Source organism: Cornus florida, unplaced genomic scaffold (assembly GCF_030987335.1).
Source record: "Cornus florida cultivar Cherokee Brave unplaced genomic scaffold, ASM3098733v1 CherokeeBrave_3.0.0_Hap2_Chr04, whole genome shotgun sequence".
Taxonomy (NCBI): Eukaryota; Viridiplantae; Streptophyta; class Magnoliopsida; order Cornales; family Cornaceae; genus Cornus; species Cornus florida.
The window spans coordinates 66,282,646-66,302,073 of record NW_026775574.1 but is presented as its reverse complement, the minus strand read 5'-3'; the positions used below and the strand labels follow the sequence as shown (position 1 = coordinate 66,302,073).

Sequence of the window (19,428 nt, the reverse complement as noted above, 5' to 3'; positions counted from 1 at the left end):
TAGCTGCAACCTGTTATAACTTATATATATATATATATATATATATATATATATATATATATTAATTAATTTAACCACAAATGCACAACAAATTATAAACAGTACCAAGAACAAAATGGTAGCTGAAAGGCAAACCTACATACAAATGTTTTCGTTGCCTTTTATTTCGGCTAACAAATCTACACTGTCCCATCCGGAATCACGATGCCTGCCCTCTTAAAAAGTTTGCTTGAAGCATGCTTTCCCATCGAAATTATTTCTTCCTGTCCAATGTATAGCCAGAAAAGTAAAGGGGAAAGAAGAATGTCATTGGTTCCAAAAAAATGCAGAGATAAGATGATAAAAATGGACTGTTCATATGCAATGAGGACTAGCAAACAGATGGACATGGCGTGATACGGTTCAAATATGTAAAACTACAGAACAAAGAGAAGGTTGACAAGAACACGGTCTTCGTGAAACCAGACCTGCCCTTTCGTCCCCCCTAGCATTCTCAAAAGATTTTGTTTGGAAAATTCTTAGAAGTATAAACATCCTTCTAGTCGAAGTTGTGGGATAACTGTGCATGATAATTTAAAATGACTATAGACAAGCAACTTAAGAAACTAGACCTATAAAAGATATCGGAGTTTCAGCAGCAAGCATGTTAAATGATACAGACACCGTCTAAAGAGCTAGATGTTATGCTTCTAAACATATGATGCAAATCCAAGACATGGTAGTACTCAACATGTCGAGCAACCTAATTTAACTATCAATTGGTTTTAATTTAAAGGGCACATTGGTTGATTGAAAAAGATATCAGATGCATAAGCATTTGGTAATTACCTCATCCACATTCAAGATTTTGTGATCCTTCATAATCCAGCGACCATTGCACATAACAGAGATGATATTTTTATTTCCCAAGGAATGTAAGAGGGCTCGATTTCTGCAAATTTGTTTAAAATGAATATTTAGTAACTCAATTTTGGAGCTCGGATGGAAAATATTATACCAGCAAAATATTTTTAATGTTATAATATGCAACCAAACACTAGAAAATACGTAAAATGTCTTATGGAAAACATTTTACATCAAAACAAATGGAGCCTTCGTGTTGTAAACTTGTGATAGCTGCTGTCCCATAATTAGTCCTTACCAAGATAGAAAGTCCAGATTATTGTTTATAACTTTTTTGTTAAATCACCTCTTAGAAAATTCATCAAAGCATAATGAACATTTACTTCCTTTTTTATCCCTTTTTCTCACAAGTGTTTCATATCGACAAATTTGGAAAAAAAACTTTTCAATCACAAGTGAATTCGATAAGAGCATTACAGAAGACAGAATGACAATCAGGAAGATTCTTTCATGACAGATGAGTTCAAATTAGACAATATAAAAGCAAAAGCTTCCAACAAAGATAAATTTATGAAAGTATTGCATGACATCGGGGGCAGATTCATACCTGCCTTGCAAAGTAACCATCGACGAGGAGAAAGGATGGACAACAATCATGTCAGCCTACCAAATAATGATTACAAACAATAATCTGCGTCAATTTTCTGGCATAGCATCAATAAAGCTAATAAATCTGAAGATGACAAGAAGTCATATAGGTGAGTAGAGATTAAATCCGGTACGTAAATGATAACACCTGAATATGTAGCCCATTGCAACTTCTAGCTCATGCAAGTCACAAAGAAGTGCAAGATAATAATATTATCAATTTATCATCTTGAAACCATGTGCTTCCATCTACAAATAACAATTCTGTACAATTTCCTCAACTAGTTTCCCTTTTTTGCTTAACAAGGCCATCTTTTCTTTTGGTACTGACATAAGTGAATGGAATTTCCTTTTTCTTCCTCAGCTTCCTATTCTAGCTCTGCACAATTCATCCTTACTAAGCTCAGTGTTCCCTCCCCCGTTTTTAATTTAAAATAGTATCAGAGTTATTCAATCAAGTCGCAATTAACTTTGACTCACACAAATAACTTCATTTATAGGAGTTCTTATGCAATTGATACTAGAATTATCTTTTAGTGTAGTTATCAAATTCCTTCTCAAAGACTTTGAGATAGGCAACTGCTTATGCTGACTATATCTCAATAAAAATAAAATAATAAATAATAAAAATAATGACCTACGATTTCAATCTAGTTAAAACAGAGTATCATGCATATTTTTGCAACTAAATGTAACCTTTTCATCACCTTTTTCAGTAGGACAGGACAAAGAAAAAAGGAGAACAAAACAAATAAGAAAATATCACCACGGTACAATGCTACCAGCACCTAGAACATAGAATAAGTTTGCCCACAGTCAAACAACAGATGTGTTAGGGTTGAAAGAAAAACCAACCTTTTTCCCAACCTCAAGTGACCCTATTTCGTTGTCCCAGAGTACTGATTTTGCACCATTTACTGTTGCCATTTTGAGAACGTCTAGAAAAGGACAAGCTGTTCTATCATCATAAACTTCCCTTATTTCGTTTTGAATAGAATAGACCATCTCCCCCACTGCAAATTCCATTGCTGTAAGCAATACAAATCAAGAAGCAATTTTCACTTATCAATGAACTACAAAGGCATCTAGAAAACAACCTTAAGTTCAGTCAATGTTAGATCATGAGGGTAAACCCTGGAGAAGTAGACATTGTGCTCCAACAGTAAAGCAATAAAAGAGAGTTTTTGATTTTTTAATGGAGGGAATGAAGAACAGAAAACCAGGATTTTAGAATCAGGAGAAACCATCGAGCATTCTATCATTCGATTTTGCCCCATCTGTTCCCAAAGACATGCATATACCAGCATCAAGCATTCTACCTATAGGTGCATGTCGAGGAGTAGGCTCATCATCCTCTTCAGCAGCAAGACAATAAGATACTTTAACCCCAGCCCTTGCAAGGAAATCAATCTGAAAGGAAAATGTGAGATAACAGTTATAAATTTATAATACCCGGGAAGAAAAAAATAAAATCACAAGCAGAGCAACTACTGTGATTAATCAACGACCAGGAAATAAGTGCATTGACTCAGAAGTGATTAAAGTATCCACAAACAAAAAGATTGCTAAGAATGTGTTACTTTTCTCTATTTCTATTTCATTTTGTATGAAAAGGGGTGAAGTGGGGGGAGGGGGAAGGTTGAGTGATCAGCTCCAGCACTTGAAGGAGTCTACAACTCTATGAGCAGCAGTTTAAGTACAAAACTTAACACTCAATTGTAGGGAAAGAAGTATGCAAGGCAGCTCAAGAAATGTTAAAAATGCTCACATTTATATATATATATATATATATGCATGTATGCATATATATATTTATAAATAGTAGTATAAACCTTGAAACAATATCATACATTGATCAGTAATAAAAAAAAAATTAACCACAATAACACATCTCTCAGTCGCTCATTTATTTAATAAAAAACAAAAAGATATTAAATGGTTATGATGTACATGAACATTCTTTCAGTCTGTATCTAAATTTTGCATTCCGCTTCACTATTTTTGGACAGTCTTTGACCAGATCATGATTTTATTTCATACCTATGGCAAGTTATGCAGGTTGATTTGGTTTCAACAGAGTGCAACACACAATGAACAGAAAGAATTACCTCTGTATCACTGACATATATAGTATGAGCTGCTAGCAAATTACTCTGCAGGAGCTTGATTTTCTCCAAATATGCAACTGTTCCACATCCATGATCAACTTTTAGAGTATCCCTCACAACTTGAATCTCATAATATGTCTCTGCAACGTTCTACATACTATAAACATTAAAGGAGAGCCAGCACAATCAAAATATTAAAGAATTCATATCCATTTTTTGGCATAAAATGTGCTATGCCTAATTAGTTTGATTTACTGCCAAATTCAATATATTTTAAAAAACAAAGAAAGAAGAAAATAGATAAAATGAAAAAGAAGAAATAAACAAACTTTGGTACCAGGTCAACAGATATTGGTCAAAATATTGAATTGAGAAATTCTACAAATTTCTCAAGATGAAAGCAATCATAGCATTCTAAAGTATTTGAAGAGCTCTCAAAAAGATGACCAAAAAAAAAGTAAGTTGAGTTCTTCGACATTTATGTAGTGGAGCCTGCATAGCAGTTTCATTAAGAAGACATAGGACTAAAATGTCAGTATATTGTTTAAAAATGTACCAAGAAAATAAAGATATAGCATTCAGAATCTTTCTGAAGTTAACTAGTAAAAAAAAGAGAATCTTTCTGAAGTTGACAATTTAATCCATGGTATATGGGTACGTACAAGCTTGCGATGCCATGACTTCATATATCTAGGTTTAACCATGAAGGCAGAGTAGTGGACAAAATGAGGAAACTGGTAAATTAAATCTACAAGTAAAATTTTCTAGTCCCGTGAACTCCTCAAGCTCGATTAGAAAGACAGAATTTAAAATTTCTCATTCACTATTTTCTCATTCTTCATTGAATTATATAGATGATCCAGCAACGATGGAATTTATACTTTGTTTACTGAATCACACGAAATTTTACCCCAACACCATAAATCTAATGGAATGTATGAAATACATATGAACTGAGGAGAAGAGAGAATTTTCAACTCCAATTGGAACTTGCAACAGATAAAAATGGAACAAAATTAAGCATTCCTGGAAACAGAATTGGGCCACTTAGACTAATTATGTTATGGGATTTTGATATTCTGCCAGCTATCCTCCAAAACTCATGTTCACCAATGTCACTAGTGCTACTTAACTTGAGAATATTCTCTTATTTATTGGTATCTAGCATAAATTCAAAGTTGTTTTCTACTATGAGAAAAGCTATAGCATGCATATAACCAGGTCATCGAATAAGATGTCCTCAAAAAGCTTTCATACATATGCATTTCAGAGAAAGAGAGCTACCATATGGATCCCAGTTTTCAGCTCTTCTGCTGTATCTCTTGATTCAAGCAGTAAACGTTCAGTTGAATTCATAATTTGCCTGATTCCAAGCCATATTCTGATGCGTCCATCTACTGTATTGTGGTGCTTCTTGTAAAGTAACTTTTGAGACTGCCCTTGACGTAATGAAAAACTTCGTTCTCATAATGGTTGAATTAATGATTAAATCAAATTATAAAATCCACAATAATTTCTAAGAGACACTAATCAATATGAGGGAAAATAATGTAACATTGTCAGGAAAGCAGGATAATTGGTTCATGCATAGGATGCACATCCAATGCTTTCTAACAAAAAAATTCATCCCAGCCTATGATAAAATATAATGAGAAACAAAACTAACCAGTAAAATAAGCACGCGGAGAACGACACCAATAGTTTTTTTGTAATTTATCATAAGATGTAAGAAATGCAGTCGTAGGGATTTATATGTACATAACATTCTACATCATGCCAATTGCGACCAATTTCTAGACGATATCATTGACACTGACAATCTTTCAAACTTATGCTTTGAGCTCCGTACTCTCTCAAGAACCGAAAAAAGAAAAAAAAAAAAAAAAAAAAAACCACTTCACATAGTTTTTTCTGTAATTCATTGCACAATAAGATATGGAATCGAAGTATGAACAACCTGAATACAATCATGGGTAGTCCAATTCGTCCAAGATGTCGGTAAACCTTCACCAGAGTCCATAATTGACCTTGTTAAACAAGCGCGCAAGCCCAGTAACTCCACTGCCTTCGCCACCTCCGATACATGCTGTCCTCCTGCTTCAGCAAAGCAGGTCACCTGAATCAACACATTACAAACCCAAACCACACTTTAATAAATCAAAACAAGCACCACTAAGCATTAATGAGTTTGCACATCATTACTAATACTCACACCACAATGTATGAGTTCGATTCCGCAAAGCATAGTGGAGATGTATTAATCTTGCTCAGTCATGTTGGACTCAAAAGGCCACATGTGATCGTGCAACCAACGCATCAAACCAAAGCGAACGAGTATCTCTCTAGCTAACTGTTGAGAAGTATGAACGTGTGTGTCGATTAACCCTATACAGCCATAACAAATGCGGACAGAGTCACAAATACATCAAATGAAGGACAAGACTCCTATCGTCAAACTAATTAAATAAAAAAAATTCCCCAATTTTCAACAATGTGTACAACTAAAAAGTAAAGAAGACATATACAAGAGCAAACGCGCATATTTATATATAATGAATACACGAATCATTGTGTAGAGAGGAAGAACCAGGGCTAAGTTTCTGCATCGTCAAATGAATTAAAGAATTGCCCTAAATTTTCAACATGTCTGTACAACGTAAGAGTAAAGAAGATATATACACACTGACACACATATATATATATACACACACAATAACACATAAATCTGAGTAGAGAGAGAGGAAGAGCCAGGACTAAGTTTCTGCATCGTAGATTAAATTGAAGAATTTACCTAAATTTTCAACATGTCTGTACAACTTAAGAGTAAAGAAGATATACACAAACACACTGACACACACAGAGATATACACACACAATAATACATAAATCTGTGTAGAGAGAAAGAGAGGAAGAACCAGGGCTAAGTTTCTGCATTGTCGATTGAATTAAAGAATTGCCCTAAATTTTCAACATGCGTGAGAACTAAAGAGTAAAGAAGATATATACAAACACACTGGCGCACACACGCATATTTATATGAACAAACACACATACATATATATATATATATATATATATGTATGTATGTATATACATAGATATATATATATATATATATCTATATATATATATATATATGCATGTATATAAATCTGTGTAGAATAGAGAGAGGGAGGGAGAAGCAGGGCTAAATTTCCGATTTCTTCAAAAATACAAAGAATATATAGCGCGCATATATATATATGTGTGTGTGTGTGTGAAGAGAGAGAGAGAGAGAACCAGGGAGTAGGATTCGGTCCTTGAGATCGATGATTTCGTCCGCGGTAGGAGAGAATTGGCGGAGAATGTAACCGGAATCGCCGATGGCTTTGATTTTATCGTTTACGATTACGATACCGCCATGTCGGAACACTCGGTTTTGGGGATCCATCGTGATGATGTGCGCATTGTGGAGTAGCAACATTACAGAGCTGTTCTTCGCTGCTTGTTCTTCCATTGCTACCGACCTAATCCTACTCTCTGCGTTTGTTCTTCTTCGGACCAACAAATATCGTGTTAACTCTTTTTCCTCTGAATCTTATATCTCACTCTGTTTTGGGCTTTAGCTTGTTTGTCCACATTTTTCACTTTTTCATTCATTCAGTGCTCCGCTGCCATATTTTTTCCCGCCAAAATAATTTGATTTTTCAATTTTCAATTAGTTTTTTAGTTTTTAAGGGCAAATTACACTAGATCCCCCCAAGTTTTGGACAAATTAGAGTGTAATCGTTCAATGTTTATTAATTTAACATTTTTGTGTTGACAGACTAAAAATAACTTTGAATATAAAAAAATCAATAATACCCTAATATTATAATAATATATTATTTTCTTATTATAATGGAAAAATATTAGGAGTGTGTTGAGTGCACGGGTCCAATCTCAGGGAAAGTCGAAGGAAATAAAAGCTGAAACGTTCAACTCGTGTATAATTTATCCAAACTTCTCATTTTTTTTTAAGTTATAGCAAACATAATCATTATCAAGTTGTGTTTAGTGAAATTTAAACTCTTAACATTTCTTTTGAAGAAGAGGAAGGTGTCTTTAGTGAACTAAACCAAACATGTTTTATGTACATTATAATTTATCATATTTAAATATCTATATCTATATATATATATACACACACACACCCCCCTCATATAATGTAAGTTTAGAACTCTCATCATTTCAAAATTAGGCCTAATCAAATTTTAACTCTAGCCAATAAATTTAAGTCAATCCCAGCCGTGAATTTTAAGTCTTCATCCAACCCTTCTCCATTTAAGAGCTTATGTCAATAATTAACAAACAATCGATAAGTATATGAATATTTATTTATTAAACGAGTTGAGCTCAAACATGCAGGATAACAAGCTCAAACATCTCCCAAGACGGCTCGTTACGCTCATCAACAGTCATGATTGGGCTCTTTGTGTAAAAGGAATATAGTGAACTTCATAATTACATGATACATAGTTTAGCCCACATATACAAGAAGGCATATTAAAGCATGGCCCAACCCAACAATGTTGAGAATAAAACTCTAATCCAACGGTCCAACCTCTTTTTGCATAATTGTTCAAAAGAATTTTAAGACAACAATTGAACAATGTAAATACATGGCCATTAGTCACCTCTTCCTACTCTATTGAGCAAAATTCTTTAGGTGACAATCACATATGTTTAAATTACTTGTATTTTAGTGTTAAATACAAATACTATACAATAAACAGAAAAAAAAAAAAAAAAAAAGCAAAAACTTAATCTTCGTATAATTATTGAAGACAATGAAATTTGAAAATAATTAAAATTTGGGTAAGTTTATTAGAGTATTATTGTATTGATAATATAGTAAAATTAGTAATAAAAGTATTATAAGCAATACTACTACCAAACAACTATAAAAGTGTTTTGCATACAAAAAGTGTTTTACAGAATGCATCACCACAATCATTTTACTTGCAACAATTTTATGACTGTTGCACTCATAAAAGCTCTTTCACCTTTACGACAAGAACAACGTAGAACGAGCACGCAATCTGGTCATTTCATTTACACAATGCGTATGGTTTCGTTGGGAGCAAAGGAAAGGAAAGGAATATCAAAGCACATTCATTCTGTTCGGAATCACGATGCCTGCCCTTTTCAAAAGTGCACTTGAAGCATGCTTTGCCATCGAAATTATTTTTTCCTGTCCAATTTATAGCCAGAAAATAAAGGGGTAAGAAGCATATCATTGGTTCCGGATAAACGAAATAATAGAGCAGAAATAGTTCAGCTTTTTAACAATCCCTTCTGTTCACACAAGAATAGAACTATTTCTCCTAATCTTGCACTAGGTGATGAGATCCAATACAACACATAAAACAGGAAGCACGGTCATAATAACCAATGTATCTACCATTCTTATGGTGCATCTAATATTTGCTAAAAGGGCAGCTCATTCTAAAAAAACATAAATAAGAGAGAGAGAGAGCAGTGGAATAAACTCTTAAATGTCTTCTCGTTAGAAATGCCTCATTTTCATCCAACATATGTTATGACAAAACGGACTGTTCATATGCAATGAACCAGAGATCAGACGGATTAGGTGTGATATGGTTCAAATATGTGAAACTAAAAAAAGAAAGAGAAGGTTGAAAAGAACATGTCATTGGTTGAGTTACAGTAGAACTGCAAAAAAGGATTCATGAAGCCGTCCCACCCTTCCATCCCCCTAACATTTTAAAAATATTTTGTCCGCCTCTGAAAAGCTTACTACTTCCCCCTGAAAATTCTTTGAAGTATAAACATCCTTTGTGTGTGTGTGTGTGAATATTCTTTAAAGTATAAACATCCTTTGTGTGTGTGTGTGTGTGTGAGTGTGTCAAAGTTGTGAGATAGCAACTTAAGAAACTAGACCAATTAAAGGTACCATCTAAAAGAGCTATATGTTATGCTTCTCAACATATGACGCAAATCCAAAATGGTACAACTCAACATGTCAACCAACTAATTTATAGGGGGTGGGTGTGGACCGTGTGGTGGTGGTGGTGGTGCTGTTGTGTGTGTGTTTTGTTGCGGGTGGGGGGATGTCAAGCAACCTCATTTAACTTTCAAGTGGTCTTCTATTAAAGGACACATCGGTTGACAATAATAATATCAGATGCATAAGCATTAAATATCTACTTCCAATCGTCATATGCATCCTCCATCAACTCACCCCAGATATATTAATAAATCTATTGGTAATTACCTCATCCACATTCAAGATTTTCCGATCCTTCATAATCCAATGACCATTGCACGTAACAGAGACGATATTTTCAGTTCGCATGCGATATACAAGGCTAGAGATGCTGCAAATTAGTAAAAAAGGAATCAATCCATCGAATTAATTTAATATAGTAGCTGGTAACTTAGATCTGAATCTTGCTAAAAACAAATAAAAATGAACTACACCGCTGAACAGCAAGTAACCAGAGAGAATTTTAGGTAACTCAATTTGGAGCCTTGATACAAACAAAGGTTGTAGCCTAGTGGTACTTCCTCACCTTTCAAAGTAGAAGGTCGAAGGTTCAAGTCCCCAAAGGGATAAGTTGTGTGTGTGTGTGTTTCTTGTTAAGGTAAAATAAATATAAATAAAATTGGAGCTTTGATTGAAAGTATTCACCAGTAAAATATTTTTAATGTTACAATATGCAACCAAACACTAGAAAATACGTAAAATGTTTTCCGGAAAACATTTCATGTCAATAGAGCCTTAGTGTTGTGATGGCTGCTGGCCCTTAATTAGACCTTGTGAAGATAAAAATCCAGATTCAAGATGCACGGCCCACCCTCCCGCTGGTCTCCACAACATGCAAAGTAATAATTGAAGAAAAAGAGCTAAATAGGTGTCAATATGCTGGGAAAGGATATAAACTGATAAATTGAACTATTAGGCCGTGGATCTATGCAGTAGCCAGTCGCCCTAAAAAAATTGACTTCTAATTTAGTTCCAGTTTATCTTATTTTATTTATTTTGGTAAGAGTTTCATATTGACAATTTTGGAAAGGGAAATTCTAAAACATTTCAATCACAAGTGAATTCTATAAGAGCAATAAGGAAGACATCTATGTATAGTTTGAGAATGACAATCAGGAAGATTCTTTCATAACAGACGAGTTCAAATAGAAAATGTAACAGCAAAAGCTTTCAACAAAGATAAATCTATGAAGTCTTGCATGACATCAGGGGCAGATTCATACCAGTCATGCAGAGGAACCATAGACCAGGAGAAAGGATTGACAACAATCATGTCAGCCTACCAAATGATGAAAACAAACAATAATCTGCGTCAAGTTTCTAGCATAGCATTGAAAAAGATAATAGATCTGAAGTTAAAAAGAAGTCATACAATTGAGTAGAGACTAATCAAGTATAAAAATGATAACACCTGAATATGTAGCCCATTGCAATTTCTAGCTCATGCAACTCATGAAGAAGTGCAAGATACTAAGATTATCACCTTGAAATTGTGTGCTTCCATCTGTTGGGTAGCCCGAAGTAAATAAAGCGGAAGCAAATTTTCAAAAAATAGTTTTTGTTGGAAATCATATCTATAAGTTGACTCAATGATTGTGGCAAATTTATTGGGTCTTCAATATAGGCTAATGTTTAGGGATTTTATTTTTATTCTGATTTGATTTATTCTCTTTATTCTGATTTGATTTTATTCTCTTTTCCATATTTGTAATTTTCCTCTTGTATATAATGATAGTCAGGCTCTCAAATTGAGTACGCCAATTTTACCAAGTTACTTTTTGGTATCAGAGCCTCAAACCTATGCCTCCCCCCCCTCTCTCTTTCACTGCCTCTTTTAATCTCTCTCTCCATCTCGTCACAGTCCCTTCCCTATTTCTTTTTTTTCTTTTCTTCACAAACCCTCTCTTTTTCCGGCAGTTGTTGCGACAGTCCTAGGGGGAGCCAATCTCCTCTAGGTTCAACCCCTGTAGGGGTATTCCCTAAGTCTTTTTTATGTACCAAGGGTCAGAAGACGTGTTTGTAATTTTTTGGGGCTGCCGGGATATTCGGCAGCATTTTTTAGATCAGACCGCCATGTCTTTAGCTTCTTGGTTTGATCGAAATCAGGTGTATTCCTCCTTTATTTGAAATTATTGGTCATCTGTTGAATTGTTCTATTTAATATTATGGCTAAATCAAGTAATAATAAAGAAACTCTCTTTTCGGCGCAACACACACCGGCTCAACGAGTTACTAGTGTGTTGTTGAATGGCCGTAATTTTGCATCCTAGGCTCGTTCCCTCCGCCTCTATGTTGGTGGAAAAGGCAAATCAGGATGGATTTTGGGTACTGAAAAGATGCCAGATATTAAAGATCCTAAATATGCTCAGTGGGATATGGACAATTGCACCATGTTAGGATGGATGTTTAATTCTATGGAGGAATGCATTTATAATATATTCATGTTTTACGACTTTGTTAATGACTTGTGGACTGCTTTGAATCAAATGTATGCTCATTCTAGGAATGATGCTTGTATTTTTTAATTATACCAAGATATTGCTAAGGCCTCGCAAGAAGGCCTGAATTTGTCTGTAGCTGATTATTTTGGGTATTTGAGATCTCGCTGGGAGGAACTAGCTCAATATGAGCCTCTCAATGAATTTCCTTCCGAAGCAGCCTCTCTTCTTGTCAAACGTCTTGATCGTCAGCATACCTATCAGTTTTTGATGGGATTACGCCTAGAATTTGAACCACTAAAGTCTCAGATCTTGAATGCATCACCAATGCCATCCCTGTTGGAAGCCTTTGCTACTGTTGATAGTGAAGCACGCATGCACCGTTTAATTCAGCCCTCACTTGTTCCTCTACCAGTGTCTGAGCCTGTTGGGGATAGTATGGCTTTTGCAGCCAACTTTGGATCACGAGCTTCTGGAGGTCAGATTATTTGTCACCATTGTGGAGGGGTTGGGACATGTTAAGGCTCGTTGCTTCAAACTTCATCCTGAACTGAAGCAAAAAATTTCTAGGAACCGTTTGCCTGGAACTGGTTCTTCTTGTATTGCGGCTGTTGCAGAAACTCCTGTTACTACTGGTGGATCTATTGTATTTCCTGGACTGAGCCAGCTTTAGTCTCAGATTGGGCAGATCCAGGACCAACTTGGCTCCCTTGCTTCTAAAGTTGGTTCTCCTTCAATTGCTCCCACTGCCACTATTGCTACAGGTACTCCTACTGCATTTCATATTAAGACCAAGCAACCCACTTGGTTCTGAATTCTGGGGCCAATGATCACATGACTGGTGAGTTATCAGTTTTTTCTTCTAATGTCATATATGTTACCCAATCTGTGTATCTTGGGGATGGCTCTACATCTTACATTCACGATAAGGGTGATGTTTGTCTGTCTCCTAATATTACTCTTTCATCTGTCCTTCATGTACCTAAATTAGCCTTTAACCTTTTATCTGTTAGCCGGCTTGCAAAAAACCTCCAATGTGCAGTTATATTCTTACCAGATCACTGTTTGTTGCAGGATCTTTGTTCGAAGAGGATTTTTGGCAGGGGTTATGAGCGTGATGGGCTTTACTACTTTGGGGAACCACCAGGAATTAAGCTTCTATCCTACCTACTTCTAGTGTTTATGATGTTTCTTTTCGCACTTTTAGTTTGTGGCATGCACATTTGGGGCATGTAAACTTTCAGTATCTATGTCTATTGTTTTCTTCGTTAAATAAAGCATGTAAGGACCATAAGTTTCAATGTGAAGTTTGTGAGCTTTCTAAACATACTAGAACTAGCTATATTTCTCATATGAGTCGTGCTCCTAGTATGTTTGATCTTATTCATTCTGATATCTGGGGCTTTCTCTAGACATCGATATTATGTGATATTTATTGATGATTATTCTCGTTGTACTTGGGTTTATTTATTGAAAAAGAAATCTAATGTGTTTATTTTATTTACCTAGTTTCTTCAAATGATCAAAACCCAATATAACACTGTTGTTCGTAATATTTGTTCTGAAAATGGACGAGAACATGTTTCAAATGAGTTCCAGACTGAACTTAATAAAAAGGGGGTTTTACATCAACTCACTTGCCCCTACACTCCCGAGCAAAATGGCGTGGCTGAACGCAAAAACCGTCATCTTATGTCTGTGATCCGACGTCTTTTGAGTGGTATGCATGTGCCTAAATTCTATTGGCACATGGCTATTCTTACAGCTGCTTTTCTGATTAATCGTACTCCCAGTCGAGTTTTGGGTGGTAAGACCCCACTTCAGATTCTCCAGCCTGATTATACATTGTTTCACCTTCTGCCTCGTATTTTCGGCTGTACATGTTTTGTTCATAACTGTAGTACTTCTCGTCATAAACTTGATGATAAATCTATTAGGTGTATTTGCTTGGGGTATTCTACTATGTCAAAGGGCTATCGTTGTTATGATCATGTGGCCAAACATATGTATCATTCTCTTGATGTGCCATTTCATGAAACTGTTCCTTTTTATAGTACTAATTCTGTGGTACAGGATTCTCTCTCTTGTGATCTGGAGAAAAAGATTTCTCTTATTGCCCGTCTTGTTCCTCTCTTTGAAAATCACACTGTCTTGGAATCTCCTTCTCCATCCATGCAGGGTTCCCCTCCACCTTTGCAGGTCTACTCTCGTCGCCATCACACTCAACCTCCCCTGTCAGAATCATCTTCAGAACCAGGTCCAGGTAACTCTCCTTCTCCTATGGCTCCTATTATTCCTAAGCATACCTCTCGTTATCCTACCCGTGATCGTCACCCTCCTAATTGGTATGGTTTTTCTAGTAGCACTAACCACCCTATTTCCCAGTATGTCTCCTATGATAGTTTTTTAGGTGCATATAAATCCTTCCTGGGCAAGATTGGGACCGTTTCTATTCCTCGATCCGTGTCAGAGGCCCTCCAAGATCCCAATTGGGTGTCTGCCATAACAACAGAAATGGATGCTTTACAACATAATAATACATGGGAACTTGTTGCTTTACCTGCTGCGGAGAAAACAATTAGCTGCAAATGGGTCTTTAATGTAAAGTACTTAGCCGATGGTTCTATTGATCGGTATAAGGCTCGGTTGGTGGCAAAAGGCTTTACTCAGATTCCGGGCAACGACTTTAGTGCTACCTTTGCTCATGTGGCAAAGTTGACGTCTGTGCGACTACTTATCTCCTTGTCTAGTGCCTATTCTTGGCCTCTGCATCAGTTAGATGTCAAGAATGCATTTCTTAATGGAGACTTACTTGAGACTATATATATGGATCCACCCCCTGGATTTCAGGCTGAGGGGGAGTATGCTGGGAAAGTCTGTAGGCTGCGGAAGTCCCTTTATGGTTTGAAGCAATCTCTTAGAGCTTGGTTTAGTCGCTTCAGCGATGTTGTTCTATCCATGGGCTTTGTGCGCTGCCACTCAGACCATACTTGCTTTATTCAACGTCGCTCTGATGGTCGTTGCATTATGTTATTGGTATATGTGGATGATATCATTATCACAGGTGATGATGCTTCATGGATTGTTCAATCGAAACTTCATCTTCAAAAGTCCTTTGATGTGAAGGACTTAGGTCCTCTTTGATATTTTCTTTGAATTGAGGTTGCTAAATCCCGTCGTGGAATTTCTTTATCTCAAAGGAAATATATTTTGGATTTTCATCAAGATACTGGCATGCTTAGGTGTCGACCCGCTTCCACTCCTATAGACCCCAATCTCAAACTCTCTGTTGAGTCAGGGGAATTACTTCCAGATCCATCCGTGTATCAACGTTTAGTAGGTCATCTTATCTACTTGACTAACACAAGGCCCGATTTGACATTTGCTGTTAGTGTGGTTAGTCAATTCATGCATGCCCCTCGCTCAGCTCATATGGATGCAGTCTACCATATTTTGAGGTATCTTAAGTCGTGCCCTGGTCTTGGTCTGTTCTATGCCTCAGGAAATCAGTCTGGACTCTCATACTTTACTAATGCAGACTATGCTGGATGTAAGACAAATAGACGTTCTATCTCTGGCTTCTGTACTTTCTATGGTAATCATCTCATATCATGGAAGAGTAAGAAGTAGGGGTGGCAAAAGTTGACACGACCCGCCAACACGACTCGAACACAACACAAGTTAAATGGGTTTTGGTTGACCTTAAACGGGTTCGGGTCATAAACGGGTTGACACGATTAACCCGTTTAGTTAATCGTGTCGTGTTTGGGTTGAGGGGTTTAACTCGTGTAACCCGTTTATACACGTTTAACTATATATGTCGTAAATAAATTTTTGTTTAAGTTTTAAAATTACTATATACACTTGCGTCTTATAATTTAATCTTTTGTAAATTATAAACTATTTAGTAATTTGGTTGATTAAAACTTATATTTTTTTTTTAATATTTATTATTTTATTGAGTATTATTAATAATTTAAATAATATAATATATATATTTTTTGTAAATAGGTCATTAAACGGATTACGAGTATAACCCGTTTAATAAACAGGTCGTGTTAGTGTTGAGAATTCCTAACACGATTATTAAACGAGTCGCGTTCGGGTTGAGCTGTTTAGTATAATACCCTTAAATTGACATGACACGATTACGACCCGCGAACACGAATTGCCACCCCTAGTAAGAAGCAAGCTGTTGTCTCTAGATCCTCTACTGAAGCTGAATATCGAGCTATGGCTCAAGGTACTTGTGAGCTACTTTGGCTTCAATCAATTTTGGGAGAGTTAGGTCTTCTAGAGAAAGATTCTTTAAGGCTGTTTTGTGACAATAAATCAGTCATTATGCTTGCTTCCGATTTTGTTTTACATGAAAGGTCGAAACATATTGAGGTAGACATTCACTTTATTCGAGAGAAGGTTTGCTCAGGTATCATTAACCCTATTTTTGTTCCCTCTTCACAACAGATTGCAGATGTGTTCACAAAGTCTGTTGGGCCTTCTCTTCTCTAGTCTTCCATAGTCAAGCTGAGCTTGGTCAACATATTTGCTCCAACTTGAGGGGGAGTGTTGGAAATCATATCTATAAGTTGACTCAATGATTGTGGCAGATTTATTGGGTCTTCAATATAGGCTAATGTTTAGGGATTTTATTTCTATTCTGATTTGATTTTATTCTCTTTATTCTGATTTGATTTTATTCTCTTTTCCATATTTGTAATTTTCCTCTTGTATATAATGATAGTCAGCCTCTCAAATTGAGTACGCCAATTTTACCAAGTTACTTTTGTTTTCATGAGCGGAACATGATTGTCTCAATTAGCTTTAATGAACCACTAATGTTCTTCGAATATCATAGAGGGTTAGATCACTTTACCTCTTAAACAATTAAATAATTGTCTGCCACCAAAACTTGATTGATTGCTCGATGGATGTCCACAACCCTTGATCTCCAAGGAACTATGGTGCCTCCGGATCTTCACTCCTATCTCCGGGTAGGAAATCGACGAGTAGTGAGAAGTGTGGGCTTCAGATCTCCTTTTGAATTAGGGAATTATTGTGTGTCTAGTGTGTTTTTGGAACAGCCTTACTACCTCTATATATGAAGATAGTGTTCCAATTAAATACTCTCCTTATTCCACACTAATTCACCTTTGATCTGTTGCTTGCATTTCAAGTTGGACGAGGAGTGGGATTTGATAGGCTTAGACTTCAATAGGAAATTTTAATACCTTGCTAACACCTAGCCTATTAAAAAACCTCTATTAATTATTTCTAACTCCGCTATAAAGAAAAAATTGCACTCTAACGACAGGGATAAATTAACCCCTACACGTTAATTAGTTGTTTGGAAAAAATATGACCATCAATCCAATATACTAATTAATCCATATTTGCCCCCCTAGGTTTATCTGTTTGATTAAATATATTTAAACAAAAACTATTTATGACATGCTATCAATTGTGTTTGTGACTTTTTATTTTCTTGTCATAACATCATTTCTTTTTGTCTTTTTCTTTTTTCTTGTCATAACATCATTACTTTTTGTCTCGTTTCTTTTCTTTTGGATGTTATATAGGTGTATATGTGTGTGTGTGTGTATATATATATATATATCCCATATAAGAATCCTCCGCAGGAAAGCTTTAGCTTCATATTTTTATGTCTTTGCATTGCTTTGTCTTCAAATGTCTTTATCCGAGAAGTTTCTGGAGCTTTGCTCCAACTGCATGTTGCTTCAAACTTCTTTGAATAAAATGGGCTGAATATTGGAACCTTTCCATTTGAGTGTATGCACACTACTTTTGCATGTGAAAAACTCAAATAGTTTGCTTTTTGACAGTATTATTCTTGTGATTACTGTTGGGAAATTCCACAACATTCATGTTCATTTTTATTGTGCGTGTTTGCTATTGGAGTATCTATCTTTTGGGTGAATTTGGATTTGCCAAAATCCTGATTTAAATAAAAATTTGAAAATATTTTTGCATTTTTTAATCTTGCTATATTTTTTTATTTGGAATTGGATATCTAATCCATTGTAGAGTTGTATTGAGGGGTTTATAATTTATTACTAACCTCGGTGTTCCTCTTTCTATTTCTGCATTTTTCATTATATAAAAGGCAGACCAAGACCATGGGGTTAAACTAATAATATTGATTGAAAGAAGTCAGAAGCAAATTGCATGCAGTTGAAACAGAGCTCTGGAAACTTCTCGAATAAAGAAATTTGAAGCAAACCAATTTAACAAATTATTTTTTCAAAAAAAGAAGACAAAGCACATAAACATATGAAGCTAAAGCTTTCCTACGGAGGATTCTTATATAGGATATATATATATATATATATATATATACCTATATAACCTCCAAAAGAAAAGAAAAAAGACAAAAAGCAATGATGTTATAACCAAAAAAAAGGACAAAAAAGAAATGATGTTATGACGAGAAAAGAAAAAAGTCACAAACACAATTGATGGCATGTCTCATGATATTCTTTCATTCCATCTATGTTCCATTTGTAAATGGTTCCTCCATGGTATTTGGCTTGGGAAAGAGTTCCCTTTTCTTTCTAATTGAAGACAAGGAAAAGTTGGTCTTGGGTAAAAGTTTTTCCTATTTTGCCATTTAAGCTTGGTATTGTCTCAGCGTTAGATTCATCACTTCCTTCTATTGGAGCAATTAACTTACTTTTGGCAGATTGTGGTGTGTCAGGACTTACAAGGGTTTGGTTTATTTGGTCATTTAATTGGGCTATTTTAGCGTCTATTTGAGAAATAACATCATCTTCTTTTTGAACAATATTTTCAATTCCAGTTAATTGATTACTAATTGTATACAAAATTTGGTTTGTATAATTATTTTGTTCTATAATATTTTTTACATCTCTTGCTGTCGGTATATCATTTGGACTTTTGTAATCTGCTTTGAATTTAAAAGGCGATGCTTTAATTGTGTTTTCTTGGAATTTAATGTCTAAAGAATCTAATGGGAGATGAATTGTTTCTATTGTTTTGCCTTGGGTAGAATGTCAGGTTGTGGTAGTTTCTTGTGCATTATTTATAGTTTCTTTGAAAGGGATATTCAACTTGGTTTTGGAAAGCATATATTTCAAACCATTGAAAATTATTGTACGAATTTTCTATTTGTTTAGAAAATCATAGTGTTCTTGTTGTATCTCATTTTATATTTATTAAATACAACTTGCCAGATTTTTGTGATCAAATCAACCTTGCCAAAATACGAAAACACATTGATTCCATCTAGAATATTTACCCAAAATACCAAGTGTGTTGACCTGCAGGTCACTCAAGTAAATCAAAGCAAATATTAGTACAACCCCGGTCAGTATAGTTCTTAGAATTA

At 35.3% G+C, this 19,428-nt stretch overlaps 1 protein-coding gene and 1 pseudogene across 1 annotated transcript; both read right to left on the bottom strand.

Moving 5' to 3' along the window:
• Positions 1-78: 78 nt before the first annotated feature.
• LOC132305049 (uncharacterized) lies at positions 79-7,095 on the bottom strand. Its single transcript, XM_059802736.1, has 10 exons — positions 6,879-7,095; positions 5,932-5,984; positions 5,557-5,715; positions 4,884-5,033; positions 3,600-3,749; positions 2,811-2,901; positions 2,347-2,519; positions 1,451-1,506; positions 829-931; positions 79-263 (listed from the first exon to the last, which is right to left on the bottom strand). Exons 1-10 carry the CDS (start codon positions 7,093-7,095, stop codon positions 180-182), a joined length of 1,236 nt encoding a protein of 411 aa, XP_059658719.1. The 3' UTR covers positions 79-179.
• A 1,424-nt stretch (positions 7,096-8,519) lies between these two features.
• The window catches only part of LOC132303397 (uncharacterized), a 35,239-nt pseudogene continuing 24,330 nt past the window's right edge, over positions 8,520-19,428 (bottom strand).